This window comes from Lepisosteus platostomus, chromosome 4 (genome assembly GCF_059453375.1).
Source record: "Lepisosteus platostomus isolate fLepPlt1 chromosome 4, fLepPlt1.hap1, whole genome shotgun sequence".
Classification (NCBI taxonomy): domain Eukaryota; kingdom Metazoa; phylum Chordata; class Actinopteri; order Semionotiformes; family Lepisosteidae; genus Lepisosteus; species Lepisosteus platostomus.
Genome location: NC_142614.1, coordinates 67,888,619 through 67,905,245, shown reverse-complemented (window position 1 = coordinate 67,905,245; position 16,627 = coordinate 67,888,619). Strand labels below are relative to the sequence as shown.

General features: G+C 44.7%; 2 protein-coding genes across 10 annotated transcripts in view; one reads left to right on the top strand and one right to left on the bottom strand.

The window, feature by feature from the left end:
- Positions 1 to 8,226, top strand: part of shroom3 (shroom family member 3) — a 79,546-nt gene extending 71,320 nt beyond the window's left edge. For all 9 annotated transcript variants that reach the window (XM_088630393.1, XM_088630394.1, XM_088630400.1 and 6 more), the window contains 3 exons: positions 2,270 to 2,399; positions 3,012 to 3,284; positions 5,661 to 8,226. In XM_088630393.1, the coding sequence (XP_088486519.1) occupies positions 2,270 to 2,399; positions 3,012 to 3,284; positions 5,661 to 5,969 (712 nt within the window). In that variant the 3' untranslated portion in view covers positions 5,970 to 8,226. The remainder of the gene's footprint in view (positions 1 to 2,269; positions 2,400 to 3,011; positions 3,285 to 5,660) is intronic.
- A 2,854-nt stretch (positions 8,227 to 11,080) lies between these two features.
- Positions 11,081 to 15,478, bottom strand: sowahb (sosondowah ankyrin repeat domain family member B). Its single transcript, XM_088630402.1, has one exon. It carries the CDS (start codon positions 15,209 to 15,211, stop codon positions 12,905 to 12,907), a length of 2,307 nt encoding a protein of 768 aa, XP_088486528.1. The 5' UTR covers positions 15,212 to 15,478; the 3' UTR covers positions 11,081 to 12,904.
- Between the last annotated feature and the right edge of the window lie 1,149 nt (positions 15,479 to 16,627).

Sequence of the window (16,627 nt, the reverse complement as noted above, 5' to 3'; positions counted from 1 at the left end):
ATATGGATCACAATACACCAGACCACAGTACGATATGGGTCAAGTTACAGCAGGCCACAGTACCATGTGACAATTGTGGTAATATTATTTGTGTGTTTCGTCAGAAAAATTAATGTCATATAATATTGTTGTTTCCATTCCATGCCTTTTGCAATTATTGATTCACAGAGATGAGACAAATACTTATTTTAATATATTTAAACTATCCTTATTCGATAACAGCAATTCTCTAAAATGTATTGATTCATTCATCCTTGAAAAAAACATTATTTTCATAAATTAACTAATTTTAGGAACAATATGTCAACTGATATTTTGCCAATTACATTCATTGAGCTTTACAGATAAAATCACCGTTTTGATATCATTGCCATTTTTTAAATCCATAACGTTTCCGTGTTCAGATGTCAAACATTTTATGTAATTATATTTTTCCAAGAAATGTAATAGCATTTACGCAGAATGAACATTGAATACTGGGGAACACTAAATATATTAAGAAGTATGATGTAATGAGCCCTACCTCATACAAGTGGTTAGGAATGTGAAATGTAAAGGCTTAACGAATAGCGCCATCTATTAGTTGACTTAAGTATTGCAGCTGTTTTTTTTCAACACAGAATGACGTTCTCTGAAGATGTAATCGGTGAATGAACGAGTAGAGGTTAATTCTGCTCGGAAAAGTAGAAAGAATGAACATTGTGGAGGTTTCTTTGTGTAGAGGAGAGATGGAGAGCAAGGAGTGTAGCAGTAAAAGGGGGGGGTGGGTGAAAACCAAGCTGTGAGAATGGGCAGAGCAGGAGAAGAGGGTACAAGGGAGATATGATGGACTGTGATATGATGCAACGTGGAAAGCAGCATTCTGTAAATACAGTTGTATGTTAAAAATGTGGGTCCTCCTGGGCAAATTGCATGTTTCGCTGAATCTCTAAGTGAAAAGACGTTAACACAACCTCTGCAACCTCTTTTCAAGAGAAAAGAAAGACTCTTAGCTGGCTACAAGAATCGTTTGGAGGCTGTGATTTCTGCCAAAGGAGGTGTCACTAAGTACGGACTGACAGGGTGTCCAAACTTTCGCACATGCCACATGCAGTGTTTTATTTTTTCGCTGTTAAACTCAGCACATAAATAGTAATTGAGCATTAAAATGTGCAGAAATATGTCATGTTTAGGTTTGTCCCCTGCAGAGGTTGTGTTAACTTCTTTTCACATAGAGATTCAGTTAAACATGCGATTTGACCAGGGGTGCCCAAACTTTTGCATACAACTATAAGTGGACAGATGAGAGAGACTCTCTGATGTTGTTCCAGTACTGGAGTTTACGAATCACTGTGTGAAAAGATACAGACAGAAAGGCCAGTGTAATGGCCGGGGTAGAGAGAGGGAACTAATAGCTTGAGGAACTCTTTGATGTTCACCTCTCTGACTTGTCCCCTGAAACTATCAGCCAGTCTCTCGCCTGTTTTGCCAGTGGACAAAACAGGGCTCCTCCTGTAGGCCATGAACTATAAGACATGACGCCCTCTGGGTCACCCTGAAACTGCTGGAGCAGCCATGTACAGACTCCTCCATAGGTATTGGGAAAGCAAAGTCAAAACTCTCATTTTTGCTTTAGACTCACTGTGTTCATCTAGAATGTTTGTGTCGCACTTTAAGAATGAAACACTTGCAGCCACTTGTTTCTCCCAAAGCGGATTCAGTCTATATGCCAGTTTTCTCAAATGAGCAAATGTCAGGTAAAGGGCTATTGTCACTGCCAGCGGTGTTTTCTTTTGTGTGGGTGGGGGAGACGGTATTAAACAAATTGAAGCAGGTTAAACAAAGCAAATTGAAGAGGCAGCAAGCCAGGCGTCGTCATTAAGCAGACGGTGTTGCGAGATGTGCTGTAACAATTGTTTTGTATGTCTTGCTCGTGTTGCCACAAGAAACGTCGTTTCTTATGAAATGAACCAAAAAAAGAAAAAAAAATTAGCTGAGGACCAGGTCGGCTCTGGCAAAAACGGTGTAAAAACAAGCCCTGGAGTGTCGTGTTTTTTTGGGTTCTTTTATATATAACTTAAACACGGTTAAATATAACAAGGAAATGCGTTTAAACTTCACTTTTACAAAAACCGTTATAATGTGTCAGCCCAATTCTAACTTTCTAGCTTACTCTAGGGAGTGTCTCACAATTACTAGACGAACTGAAACATAAGGGAGTGTGTAAAAACTACCTATCATGACACGGAGAGTGCGGCAGAGGGTGCAAGTTGCCTCCGTTTCTCTTCAGGAGAGAGGAAGAGGAGCCTGCTGCGGGAGAGGAGAGGAGTGCGGGACCCTCTTCCGAGCTGAGCAGGCGGCTGGAGACCGATCTGGACGAGCTGGACCCGGACGGCACGACAGATGTCAATCAAAAGAAGGTCCTGACCCTCTTGTCTTTTCTGTCATACTGTCGCCCAGACAGGGACTACGTCACGAACGGAACGAGTGCTTTATCCTTCAGTATGGCCCTGGTTGTTGAGTTCAGCAGTCCTTTACCACACCCCCAAAACGGATTTAAATAAAAATCCTCTAGGTCATAAATGACAGAATTCCCGAATCATACTGATTTTCTTATTTTCTTGTAGAAGACTTTCAAAAAAGAGCTCCCCATTTGAGCGTTTGTAAGGACCGTTTTTAGAAACCGTCCTTGATTAATTCTGTAGTGCTATTCGTTTGTAAATGGATATCCAAGACAGATTTGATCATTATACTAATTTTCTGAACGCTCTTGGAAGACTGAATAATACCGGCTTGCGGTTTGTCTCGGTGTTTGTGAAGTTATTACGGATTGCATTTTTCGACGCCGTTGATTAATTCTGTAGCGCGATTTTTTTTTAAAAAAGACTTTTTTTTTCCTGTAAAAAACACCACCTTACATTTTCCCTTTAGTGGTTGTGAGGGCGGTTTTCAGAAACCGCGCTAACGGCCTCCGTTTAAAACGCGCGATTCAGGAAAAAAAAAATAAACGGACGTGGTGTTTTTTTCTGTAGGTGGAGCTCATGGGCCTCATCACGCAGCATCTGGAGGCCCTGCGCGGCGCGAAGGAGACCCTGGCGGCGGAGCAGAAGAGGATCAGCGGGCTGGGCAGCACCATGGAGGCCCTGGTGCAGGACCGGTGCAAGCCCAACGAGTGCGACAAGTACCGGATGTTCATCGGGGACCTGGACAAGGTGGTGAACCTGCTGCTGTCCCTGTCGGGCCGGCTGGCTCGGGTGGAGAACGCCCTGAGCGCCGTGGGCCGGCAGGCCAGCGCCGAGGAGCGGGTAAGGAGACGGGAGCCGGCTCTCTCTTTTACTACAATTAAAAGTTTTAGAAAGAGGCAGGTGCATTCCCTCAGGTCGCGTCTGCATGGCGCGGCGCAGTGCGGTCCGGAGGCCTCGACCCGTTTCTTTCATCAGGGAATAAACTTTTACCGGTTCCTGTGCAGCCTACGCATGCTGACGCAGCTCCCTATTTGGACGTCTCGTATTGTGGGCATGGCAAACAAAATCGGGAACCCGCAGTTAGTTTCTTAAAACCAATATTGCACTGCACACATCACAGGTTCTCATTCATTTCGAGTATTTGGGTCTCTAACCTCACGGTAGCTGTTACGTGATTTCTGAATTGGGGAAAGCTCTTGAAAGTTCAATTAGGAACATCAAAGAGGACATTGAAAAGACCACAGGCGTGTACACATGTCAGCAAGGCACAGGTTTGACTCAAATGTACGCAATTTAGAAGAGCACAAGAAGTGTAATCAGTAGAGATAAGTTTTACATATTTCAGAGGAGGACAACGTCTAAGCCAGTGTGCATAGTTCAGAAGAGCACAAGCTTTAAATACGTGCACACACTGTAGGAGAGGACAAGTTCTAGTGAACACAGTCCAGTTGCCCTTTTCATTCCTTGGTTATCTCTCCACCATAATTGAGAGAGAGATATATGAACTCATTTTTCCTCATTGCACTGTATCCTCTGGGAGACACTTAATTCTGCTGAAAGTCAAATGTCTCCTACTGAAGCATTGTTGTGTCATATTTGATAAAAACCAAATGGTTCTTGGTAAATACTTAAGTTTGTGTGTTTAAGTAATTATAGAAAATTGAGCATGTCCCAGACACAATTGCTGCAATATATTATCATCTATTTACTCTTTGCAACCCCCAGTGTCTGAATTGCCTGTTTCATGATGGGTAGCAGAAGTAGCTTCTCAATGACTTGCAAAACAATTTTAAAGCGATTTGATCTTTCGTAGTTTGCAACAAATTCAAATTTGACCTGTTTAAATACACTGAAAGATTCCTACCAGTGTCAGTTCACCTTCATTCATTTTTAAGAATGACACTGGGTTCCAAAAACCCTACTATTTGGTAAGAAATCCTTGTGAAGTGTTTTTAACAGATGGAAGCAACACAGATAAATCGTTTTCAACTTGGGAGATTTATTGCATATCATACACCAGTGTTTCAGGTCTTGGTTGAGTATTTTGTGTATATTTGACAGTGTAAGTGGTAATCGTAAAATAGAATTTCATCGAATTTCACAACATTGCAAGTGTGAGATGTTTCATTGTTAATCATGATAAAGATTTTTTTTTTAATTTACACTAACATGAATCAAAAGACACAGCGGCTTCTGCCTCTGAGCACTCCTACGTAAGAAGAATTATTTTTTAATTAGGGTTAGGGGTATCTGTTCTACAGAAAATATTTTTCTTAGTACATTATAGATACATAGTGGCTTAATGCTTTATTAAATACTTGCAGGACAATGGCTTACTGTATAAATTCGTAACTTTCAAAATTAAATACATGAGATAGTCAGTAGAGGGCAGAAGACATTCAGTTTTACTAGGGGCCCTAGGTTTCAGAGAAACTTCAGAGTTCAGTGTAATGCATCAAGCCCTTGGCCACTTTCTCTCAATATCTTCCTTCCCCCAAATGCAAAATGTTAATTGTTTTTTTTTCTTTAATGGTACAAAATGTCCACTTTGGACTCAATTCACTTTGAGTCGGTTAGGCTGAGGTCTCCCCAGACAGAGGGCTGTTAAATTAGTACGCAGCACACAGCCTGCTCTGTTAATCATCAGATGTTTGTGCCGCACAGATGGGAACTCAGCACCTCCCTCCCCCGTCAAAAAAGCGTGTTTTGAAACTGGGTTACATTCCTCTGGTCAGGACTGACACCGAAGGGAACGGGGATGAAACCGACAATGGCAGAGGTGCTCTAGGGAGGCAGGGAGTCACAGCACAGTCCAGTCAAGGTTTGCGATGAGTTTAATTGTCACAAAAATGGCCATTTCCAGAGAACACTGAAGGGGAGACGCACACCTGGTGTGTTTCCCACAGTGCCCTGAATATAACAGTGTGACATAGTCTTATAGTCCGAGTCCAGCCATGTTATTGCCAAGGATGGGGGTTTAAGAGTCTGCATTCCACTTATGGTCCAGTGGCTCTTCCTGATGACGTCAGCCGGGCTTTCAGCTGTTCCCGGGGGGTGGTGTACAGCAGCAGGCGTCTGCTCAAAGTTCCCTCAAGCCCGGTTAGGAGACGTGGCCCCAGGATTTCTGGAGTGCGATGCGCCCGGCTGGTCCGAGGGCCGGGAGCCGCGCGGTGTTGGCGGTGCGTGACGAAGGGGGGGGGGTGCTGTTTTTGGCAGGAGGCCCTGCAGCAGAAGAGGAAGGCGCTGCGCTCGCAGCACGAGGACGCCCGCGAGCTGAAGGAGAACCTGGACCGGCGCGAGCGGGTGGTGCTGGACATCCTGGGAGGGTACCTGAGCCCCCGGCAGCTCCGCGGCTACCAGCGCTTCGTCAGGACGAAGTCCGCCCTCCTCATCAAGCAGCGGGAGCTGGACGACGAGATCCGGCTGGCGGAGGAGCAGCTGCAGTGCCTGATGGACAGTCTGCCGGCTCCCTGCGCCCCCAGAGCCGCCGCCCCCTGTTTACCGACCACCGTCACCTCGCTGTAGCGCCTCGGCCCCGCTGGGCTTAAGGAGACAGAGCACCCAGCCGGCCCGGCGCCAGCGCTGCGGGCCGGCACTGGGAAATGAGGGGTGCAGAAATGTCTGAGGAAGACGCCCCCCTGTGGGGGATGAGAGTAAATTCCTTCCCGTTTCACGTGCGCCGTTTAGGAGACGGATGTGATGAGATGGGGGTCTCGGCTTCTAACTTGGAGGGAGAAATAATACGCCTGAGATCACTCTTAAAGGACATCTATGTAGCTGACTGTGAAGGGCTGCACTGCTCTCTTTCCTCCGTATTAAGTTTCTTTTTTCCCCCTCATATCCTGACTGTTGTTGGCTGTATTATAACAAATGTTAGAGTGCGGCCGCCCCGTGTGAGAGGTGAGGACTTCCCGCCCACTGTCGTGTTCCTGGTTTGGAGTAAAACCACACACAAGGGCCGAATTCGGCCTTAGCAGTCTCCCAGGTCACGATCTGTCGTGTTTTACTCATTGTGACTGAAGGACTTCAGGGGTGTGAAAACTGTTTTCTGACAGGCTAGGGTGGGAAAGAAACAGAAGGAAAAAAGAAATAACACTAAACTGAAGGAAAAAGGAAATGTTAACACTCACACAGCTGTACTTTTTTATTATAGGGGACATACCCCCCTTGTGAAAAAACGTCTTGCAAAGAGGAGACCATTTTTTCACATTTTTTCAAAAACACTAAATTGCAAATACTGAAAGTTGAAAATGTATCCTTAAACCTTTACTGCTAGCGAGATGGTTTATTTACTGATATTTTCCGGGATGATATTTTCCAGATGCCCCAGGGTTTTTTTAGTAGGTGAGGTCAAGAAGGGTTTCTGCGTGTACCAGCTGTGGTGGCAGTGGTGACAACCATCAGTCAGACTTGTTTTTCTTGGCCAAATAGCAGGAAAACCCCGATACATGTTTAACAGGTTACCCTTTACTGGACTTGAACGTTTTCACTGGGGGCCTCGAACAAAGTTTTCACCCACACTAAATGTACTGTAGCTCCACATTCATACTGAAGACGAAGTACATGCAGTAAAGGATGCTGTCAAAAACAGAAATGGTGGATCCAAACTGAAGACTATAATAGACTCTCCATGTATCCCTTGGTTACAGGAGAGAGGAATGTAGGAATGGGACTCGGAAGGAGGTAGCGCTTTCTATTGGTGTGTTTCCTGACATATTTGATCACTTGAAAACGTTCTTACCAGTTATCAATTTTCTTACTTTAGAAGAAGAGTTGGTTGTTTTAATTTAGTCTCTAAAAATGCTCAGTAGCTTCAACAGTATCAGAAGATTACTGCGTTAATTATTTATATATATTTTTATGCAAGTTGCTGTATATACTGTATGCTAACCTTTCTTGATTCTAATGCTGTAAGTAGAAAAAAAATCTAATTTTGTATTTTGTGAAAGAAAAAAAGGTTCTGTAGAATGTGAGAAATTGGAGAACAGGATTTGCTTTTGGAAAGGAAAGGCCGTATTCAGCTTCTCCGCTTGCAGAGAGATGATAAGGGTTTTATTTTTGAGAGTCTGGGACTAATGAAGATGTTCTGCCTTACAAAGGGCACGCTAATGCCTGGCAATTTCCATACACTGTTGTATAAACTGTTCAATCTGATATTTCTAAACTGAAAATCAGGCTTCAGGAAGGTTTAACTAGTCTCCCATACCCTTTTTACTGTCCACATAATGTTCAGTTTTATTTGAGCAGAGGAGTTACATGTTTTGGAGTTGAGCCAGTATCTCGTGATCAGTCCTGACACTAAACTTCCTTGACCAACTCTTGAAGCATTTAAAAGGAGTTCCTTATGGGAAACATTATAGTTCTAGATAAATCATTTACTCACAAGCATTCTTCCATTTAAATTGTACAGAGATCTTCGCAAAACACGCTTCCATTTTAATTTTACAGAGGTATGATTCTTAAAATATCACGATTGTTCAGCTACTGAAGGTCTTGAAACAATGTATTTAATAGGTTAGAAAAGAGGGTATAAAGCATGGAGTTTTATCTGGGGGAAAAAAGCAAAATATTTTGAAAAAGACAAAAATCCCCTTTCTAACCCATAAAAAGGCTGGTGCTCCTCCTCACATGTGTCGAAAAGCTGTTGTATGACCATATGAGTCAAGAGTCTTTGCAATATTCTCTCCACCAAACTGTGCAATGAACAGTTCAGGTTAATGGCTGTAATTGAAATGTTCAATTTTTAAGCACATCATTTTGCCAAATATAAGTTTACATGACATTTTGTTTGTGTTTTTTCTCCCCCCAAATCGTTTATCCCTGCACACAGCTTCGTTTCTGTCCCCAGAAGAAAAACTATCAGATTTATGAGCAGGATGGACTGAATGTTCTCCTACAGTTCATCGCCTCTATTCTTCTCTTTCTCACATGACACACTGTAACTCTTGCCTGCTGCGATGAAGCCTGTGTGGTGTTCTCAGTCTGTGCGGTGAAGTTTGGGGGGTTTAGGCATGTAGTGCTTTATAGTAAGGATTATTGCAAAGCTGCCTGCATTTGAAGCTAGAACAAGATTGGTCAGAACTGCAGCCCAGGAATTATTTCAGGCCTCAGTACATAATCACCCTTATTTTTTTCCTAGTTGAGAAAAAAAATAAAGCTCATTATAAGAATATTATTAAGGAGGGACATCTTAATCTGTTTTATGAGCCCTTTAGGTATTGTGTTTAGTGAGAGACAGCTGGCGTCTCCAAATTTCAAAACATTGACGAGGCTAATGTGCATGCCTTCAGCAGTGACCAGCAGAGTGACTGAATACTGAATAATAAATCTGGAAGGTGCTGCAGAAGACTATTAAAATCTAATTTTTTAAAAAAAGAATTTGTAGAAAACTGCCATTGCTGGTCTAATTATGTTGTTTAGCAATAACAGAAAAGACTGATGTTGGAGTGTTTCCTGTTTAAATCTTTGGAAGTGTTTTATCCCTATAGATAGGATAATTTGCTAAAACAACCACTTACCTATAAACATGAAAATATCTCTGCTGACACGTTTAGCAGCCCATGAGCTAACTCAAAGAAGCATAGACTTATGGTCACTTACGACATGTCCTTCTTTTGACATGTCTTACTTGCCAGCAGTAAACTAGTAAAAATACTGATTGTGCCTTCACCTTCGTTACTATTAATCTAATTGGTTTAAGGTGGATTTGTCAGCTTTGTGCTACACCTAGGAAATTTATTCAAAATGACAATTTCATTAGAAACTGGTTTAGTATTAATTAACACCTCCTTAAAATCATTTTCTTGACATTTGCAGGCGGTCGGGTCTACTCCAACACCTGGTGCCAAAGAAAAAAAAGACTTCCACAACAATAATCAAAATTCGTTTTTGTGTCTTCTGTGGAGCAATGCATTTATTAACATTTAATTGTGTTTAAGCACTTTCCAAAGTAAAGTACAGACATGATTTTTCATTCATTCTGAAGGCTTAATTTATTAAAATGCTTGAATGTAAATAACAATCACAGATGCATTTGTGCTTGGGAAATCAGTTTTTTTCTGTTCAGTTAACTGCAAATATCGTCATACCACAGAATATTTTAAGTAGGTGCCAGAAATTGTGGATTCCTTTAGAGATGTTAAGTTAAATGAGCTGAAATAATGGAGATGCAAACAATGTAAGAATTAAGCAGCAAAAGACTTCCAATGTCAGCACTGCAACGTCAGTGAGAATAAGGACTTCAACTATTATAACTTAAAAGTAGAAAAAAGAAAACATACAAACACAAGCATGTACTGGTCCTGCCGTATGAAAATGCATATTACTGAAATAAAGGAATTATTCCATTTTTTCATAGCACATACCAGTTGTAAAAATATGCAGCTTCTTCGTCCATCCATTTCCTAACAACGTTTTCGAATTCAGGGCTGCAGGGGAGCCAGAGCCTTTTTTATGACAATTTTATGCTTAGTGTTTTGCCACAGTAGAGTAACTGCGTCAAGTTTAATATTGCAGCGCACTGTTTATTAGGCTACACAAAAACAGAGCTCAATACCAATAATCAAATATTTAGAGATTTTGTTACCCAGACTTTGTAAGAAGGATCACAAACTCCACCCGTGTCTTGTTCACAATTGGCCTTAATATTACAGCAGCTAGAATTTTGTATCGTAACGGTGATCATTAAAAATCTGCTCCTGCAGTGCTGTGGCTCAGCAGCACGGTCTGCGACAGTGTTGCACGCTGTGATGGGTACTGGCTCCGAGGCGAAAAACTCAAATTGAACACATTCTGCAAATAACATGAATGTGTGTTTTAAAACTAAGAAACTTCACCGCAATTTTCCTGTATTTTTGAGGCAACCATTGCAAGCTTTTTACCTGTGGATCTGAGGGCCTGGAAGTCAGGTGTTTAAACTCACACACTATATTTTCAGTGGCAAAAAAATTTGACGTTAGTTCTACCTCGTTTTACTTAAACTAAACACAAAACACTGCATCTCAACACACTGCTGCTGTGGACTTTTAAAGCCAGAGAGACTAGGGAAAGCCATGTGAGACCCCTGGAGTAAAACATTTTGAGTTTAAGGTCTCAACTAATGTAATACATGTGAAAAACAGAAATCCCCAATACATGTTCTGTCATTTAAAGAGATTTCATGTACAGGCCTAAAGTTCAGTGTGAGGATGATTTCTTCTATGTGATGAAGTCAGAATGAAGTGCCTGGTAATTAAGACATCATGGCTCATCTTAACTTTGCAGACGCGTATAAAAACGCAAAGAGAAAACTTGTAATTACTAAATCTAAATCACAGAACTTGACATGGCCAAAAATAGGAACTATTCTGTGTGGGGTGATAACTACACCCAGGACATGAGAAGACAAGTATGTTTACACCTTTTGTTGCTTGCCACTAAATGCGCAGGTGAGTTGCCCTGGGAAAAAACCCAACACATTGAAATATAATGATCAGCATGTCTAAGTGTAATCTGTATGGCCAGCTGCGTAATGGCATCTTTCAGGACAAAGTCTGCACCACGACTAGAACCCAGACACCGAATGCCACCTTTGTGAGCCACACCTTAAAACAATATAATATGTACAAAAAAGCAAGTAAAACATACTGCAGATAAACTGGGAGATAAGCCGAGGTAGTTTTATTGTAATACATTAAACCATTATTTCATCCACTTAAAGCTGTGCAAGCAAATAAGGCTCCTGCTTCAGGATTTTATTACAACAGCCTTTTTGTTAGAAATAGCAAGAACGTCTCTGTGGAAGAAACAGCAAGAAGCTGCCAAGGTGAGGGGTTTGAATCTGAAAGGTCATAAAATCAGTTTTTTTGGCAGCTTATTGCTCATTTTCACTGTCCTGTGATTACTTGGATTTTTTTCAGTTAATGTTTTATTTGCCTGGCACTTTTGTCCAAAGTGACTCACATTTGCATCCACTTACACAGCTGTGTAATAATTTAGGTGAAGCATCTTGCTCAAGGGAACAGCAGCAGTACTACAGCTGGGATTCGAACCCACAACCTCCCAGGTGTAAGTCCAGAATCCTGCCCACTGCTCCACACACACCTCTCCAGAAACTACTACCTTCAAACACAGGTAACATTACAGAGTCACAAACACGTCTTTAAACTTTCCTTTTATTGCCGTGGACTTTTCCAGTCAACATGTGTAACCGTTGTTACACAACAGGTAAGTGAAGCAAGTCTGCACACGCCTGGACTGAGTTGTCAACAAGGTTTTACACATTCAGCGCAGTTCTCTGAAACCCATAAGCAAGCAGCATCTGAGTCTTTCCTCCATCATCTGATGTGCCAGGCGATCTGTTTCCCCTTTAAGAAAGTACAGTAATGTGGAAGTAATCGGCATGCTTTTAGGTGCACTGTGTTTGCAAGGGTAGGGGCGCCAGCCCTGTTGTCCCACCTGGGTTTGTTCAATCTGGCCGCACTGAAGAAACGTCTCAGTTCACTTCCTGACCTGCTGTGCAGTGGGGCTGCCCGGGACATGCGTCAGCACCTCAGTGTAGTGCAGGGAATCTAAAACCATTGCATCCAGTTCAACAGTTTCATCCATCTCATAATTGCTCTGTTCAATACAGGGCTGCAGTGAGCTGGAGTCTAGCCTGGCAGGCAATGGGTGTTGACAAGGGATCTGGGATGGGACCCCAGGCCATCAGCAGGAGGAAACTGCTTACATTATTACAAGAAAAAAATGCATAAATCTCCCTATACAGTTAGGCACGCCGAGAGGTGTTTCAGTTATTTTCTGACATTGCAGAGGAAGCTCTAGATTTGTCACAGAACCTTTTAAAATGCTGGTTGGACAACAGCTCAACCAGCGCTGAGCTGTTTGGAAGAAGCTTGCATTGTCTTCTGGGGAAGCAGCATTTATATTGTACATTTTAACCAGGCAAACCTGTTTCATCAACACGTTTGCATAGTATCTCTCCCATGACTGAATTCAATATTACATTTTTCTTTAATTAGCACAGCACAGTGATGTTACTACTAATTTAAAATAATTTAGCATAACAGTGACCATTTTTTGAATCTGTAAGTAGCTTGCACTGCAACAAACACTTCTTAAACTAAACAGCTTTAGGGTATATCCACCCCATCTACTTTCGAACCTCGTTATCCAATGCAGGGTCACGGAGCCTATCCCAGCAAGCACTGGGCGCAAGGCAGGATACACCCTGGATAGGAAGCCAGTCCATCGGAAGGCACATACAGATACACACTCACACCAGGCCAGTTTTCCCAGAAGCCAATTAACCTAGCAGTATGCTTTTGGTCTGTGGGAAGAAACTGGAGCACCTGAAGGAAACCTGTATGAAAATGAGAAGAACATGCAAACTCCACACAGAAACCGAACCCAAGGCCCCCGGATTGCACGGCGGCCGTGCTTATGGAAGATCCTACAACCAAAATACAGAATGTGGACCAATTTTAGACGGCTGACTCAGAAATAGTCGGAGCTGCCTGTAGCTTGGAGAATTTCTTGTGAAACACCCCAAACGAGCTGTGTCTCTTCACCGCTGCCGTTGGTAAAGCTGGTCTGTCGGGGACGAACTGCTGGGCTGTACTGGGCAGGTACTGGTTCTGTGGAGCTCCAAGCAGCTGGAGGAGATCTGCAGGTCCGGTGCGGGCTAGGTAATGCCAGGGCCTCTTGCCGCCGGTGTCTCTCAGACTGGGGTTGGCTTTGAACTTGTGCACGAGGACGCGGATCAGCTTCTTGTGACCATGAATGGCAGCAATGTGCAAAGGGGTGTAACCACAGCTGGACTTCACGTTCACATCTAGCTCCAGCCCTGCCTTACTCACACCGTACCACAGGGTATTGAGCACCTGGTGGTCCCCGTGCTTGGCTATCCAGTGCAGCACCGTGTACCCGGAAACGAAGTCCTTCTTGCCGAGCAGGCTGGGCTGCTCCCTGAATAAGCTGTATATCTCAGTCCAGGTACCGGCGGCCGCCTTCACCAGCCAGTCATGTTCTCTGGAGTCCAGGGGCACCGGCGTGCTCCGGTATCGGTACACGCCCTCCTGCGCCGCCACCGGTCTGGCTCGGGAGGCGTCCCCCTGGGAGATCTCTCTGTAGCTCTGCGCGCGCGCTCTCGGAGCGAGAGCTGGACCGAGGCCCAGGGAGGAGGACAGCAGGAGAAGCCTGCTGTGCTTACCTGAGGTTTCCTCACCGGAGAAAGACCAGTCTAAATCAGCGCCCATGCTGCGGCACTTTCTGCTCCTGAGTCTGTCCTTCTCTTTCCTGTTGCCTGCCCGCAGGGGCACCAGAGGCCCAGATTCTCCTCCAAGAGGGGGTGCCCATGTGTCCTGGCTTGGAAAGTTGCCCATCAAGCCGTGCCAGTCGTCAACTTTTCTCTCTGCGCGCTGGAGCATATCCAAGACTTTGCTCTGCCTGGTACGAGCAAGGCCCTTTGAATTGAGACCATCAATACTCCCCCACTCATCTCCCGGCAACCTTTGAGGGCTCTCTGCGTCCTCCGCGCAGGCGTAGGTGGGCTGAAGAAGATTCCCGTGACTGGCCGACAGCCCACTCTGGCTGCACAATGCTGATGTTTTAGCAGAGGGTCTTATGGGGGCTTCCGGTGGCAAAGCATAGTGCAGAGGACGCAAACTGATCTGCTCCTCCTCCCCACTGTTCGCAGAGGGCTTGCACCAGATGCTGCTGGAGGCCTGAAGGTCTCCTGGGCTAGACAGATGGGATGTGCTGTGTGCTGTCGCTTGGGTGGCAATCAGGCCATTTTGAGCTGCAGGGAAGGCTGATACACAAGGGGAAGAACCTGAAATTCGGGGATTTGCTGAGAGTCTGGAATGCGAGGACCATAAAGAACGGGCAGAGTCTAAAGCTCTGTGACCCACCCTTTCATTGCAGTGTCTTTGTGGATTATTCTCAATAAAATCCGCATTTCCAAGGGCCTTGTTCCGATTGCACGGGTGAGCTGGGTGGCTGAAGAACTTCCTCTCACAGTCTTTGGACTCCTGGCTGTGTTTACTCTCGGCTGCTTCTGACTGGCGGGTTTTAGCGCAGCAAATATTTTCATTTGTGCCCCCGTCGAATGCGGGTTGCTTTGAGCGGATAGGGACTGCTGGGCGCTCTGCCTTGGGTACGCTCACCTTTGCAGCCCTGAAGCTCTTCTTACTGTAATCTGCCAACGGTGGTTTGATGCTAACCGGAGACGACTGAGAAATGCAGCGGCTTTTAATTACGTCGGTTTTCGAGGACGGTGTTTTTTCTGTAGTATACAGAACGGGAGATTCTCCTGAGACTCTGGGATTAGCAACCGCAACATTATTGCTAAGAAAGCCTGCCGAGCACAGGGTTGAATCCTCGTTTAGCGCGTCTAAAACGCCAGGCTTTTCGCTGGCATTCCGTTTCGCTCTGCTATCGGATGGTTTAAACCTCTGACCTTTCTCGGGTTTTCTGTTCAGGTCCCGCCTGTTTGTAAAAGTCTCTCCCAACCCAGAGTCTTCCGTTTCTCCTGAAGACGAAACCGCGGAGCTGAAGTCTGGAACCAGGTCTCTGTATTTTCTTTTCAAGGCAACGGACGACACTCCGCCTTCATTCTTCACCACGGCCACGGAGTTCACAAACCTCTTAAACAGATCCCTGTTCTGCGCCTGCTTTTCGGGATCCTGGAGAAATGCATGGAAGTGTCTAAGCAGATCCGCGTTTTTTACCTTTCCTCCCCGGCGACAGAGAAAATCCAAAACTGAAGCTTGACTAAGTTCTGTTGCCATTCCTCCAGGCTAAATGGAGAAGAAAAGCTTTTACTCTTAACTCCCGGTTTTGGTTACGCGGAACGTGTGTTACTGTACAAAAGTTTCGAGCGCTCCCAAGTGAAACTCCTCCCTCAGACGATCACTGACCCCACCTGTGACTGCATACCTGAGTGTTGATTGACAAGCTCGGAAGCTCGGCGGACAGAAAAATAAACCGAATTTTATAGCAAGTATCGGATTCGAATTTCCTAAACTATGCCAAAAATAGATACTTGGCTTTTTAATACAATTGTAACGCAACGGGGGCTCGGGCGGGCGCCCTTGCCGCATCTGGTCGGCCCCTGCACCCTCGGGGGCTCGAACCCGGGACTTCCGCGTCTCTCTGCAGCGACCTAGCCCCGTGAGCCAAAGAGAGATCTCTCCACAGCCCAGTAGCTGTGGTCCTGCTATCACAGGGAAGGGCGGTGACGTCACCCGCTCTGGTACGCCGGCTCTTACACAGCGCCTGTCGGCCGTAAGCGTTACACTCTCCCCCGCTTAAATCGCCGTCCCCGGCGAAGGGCTATCCCGCCCCGCTTCTGACACCAATGTAACGCAACAGGGGCTCGGGCGGGCGCCCTTGCCGCATCTGGTCGGCCCCTGCACCCTCGGGGGCTCGAACCCGGGACTTCCGCGTCTCTCTGCAGCGACCTAGCCCCGTGAGCCAAAGAGAGATCTCTCCACAGCCCAGTAGCTGTGGTCCTGCTATCACAGGGAAGGGCGGTGACGTCACCCGCTCTGGTACGCCGGCTCTTACACAGCGCCTGTCGGCCGTAAGCGTTACACAATTTTTAAACACATTTTTGAAGAGAGGGTGGCGTCATTCATTTGTATGGGCCTCAGTTTGTGAAATGAAAGAGTGCGTTGACCCCACAGTTCACTAGACCACCACACTTTTTCCTATGGGAACACGTGAAATCTGTGGTTTATAGCTCAGTAATGAAGGAAAACACTCAGAATCCACACACTCAGGGTTTTGCGTCTTACACATTGAAATAAAAACAACAACAACAACATTTTGGCAAGTATTAAAGTGAATGGATGTTAATGGCAACCAACTGAATAATAATTAAAAGATGAAATTTAATTTCCCCTGCTGGTCAAGACGTCTGATTCACCCTGTATAAAATGCATATTCCCTTACTTTGCTAAATCAAAGGCTAAGGCTGTTTTAATTTGGACTCTTCCTTTAGCTAGAAATGCTCTCTGACATGGCACGTTCTGTGAAGTGCACATGCCAAGCTTTTGAAAAGCTACTTATAATTTTCATAAATCAGTGATTAGGGCTCTGGACCCCTAACGAGGAGATCAAGGGGTGAAATCACATTGTGCCAGCGATCCCAGCAACATACAGTAAATGGGTACCAAAATCTAGGTAAAAATATCATTTTGAAA

What these genes read in the sequence shown, in the direction of transcription:
- sowahb (XM_088630402.1), bottom strand. Translation starts at nt 15,211, where the DNA reads ATGGCAACAGAACTTAGTCAAGCTTCAGTTTTGGATTTTCTCTGTCGC.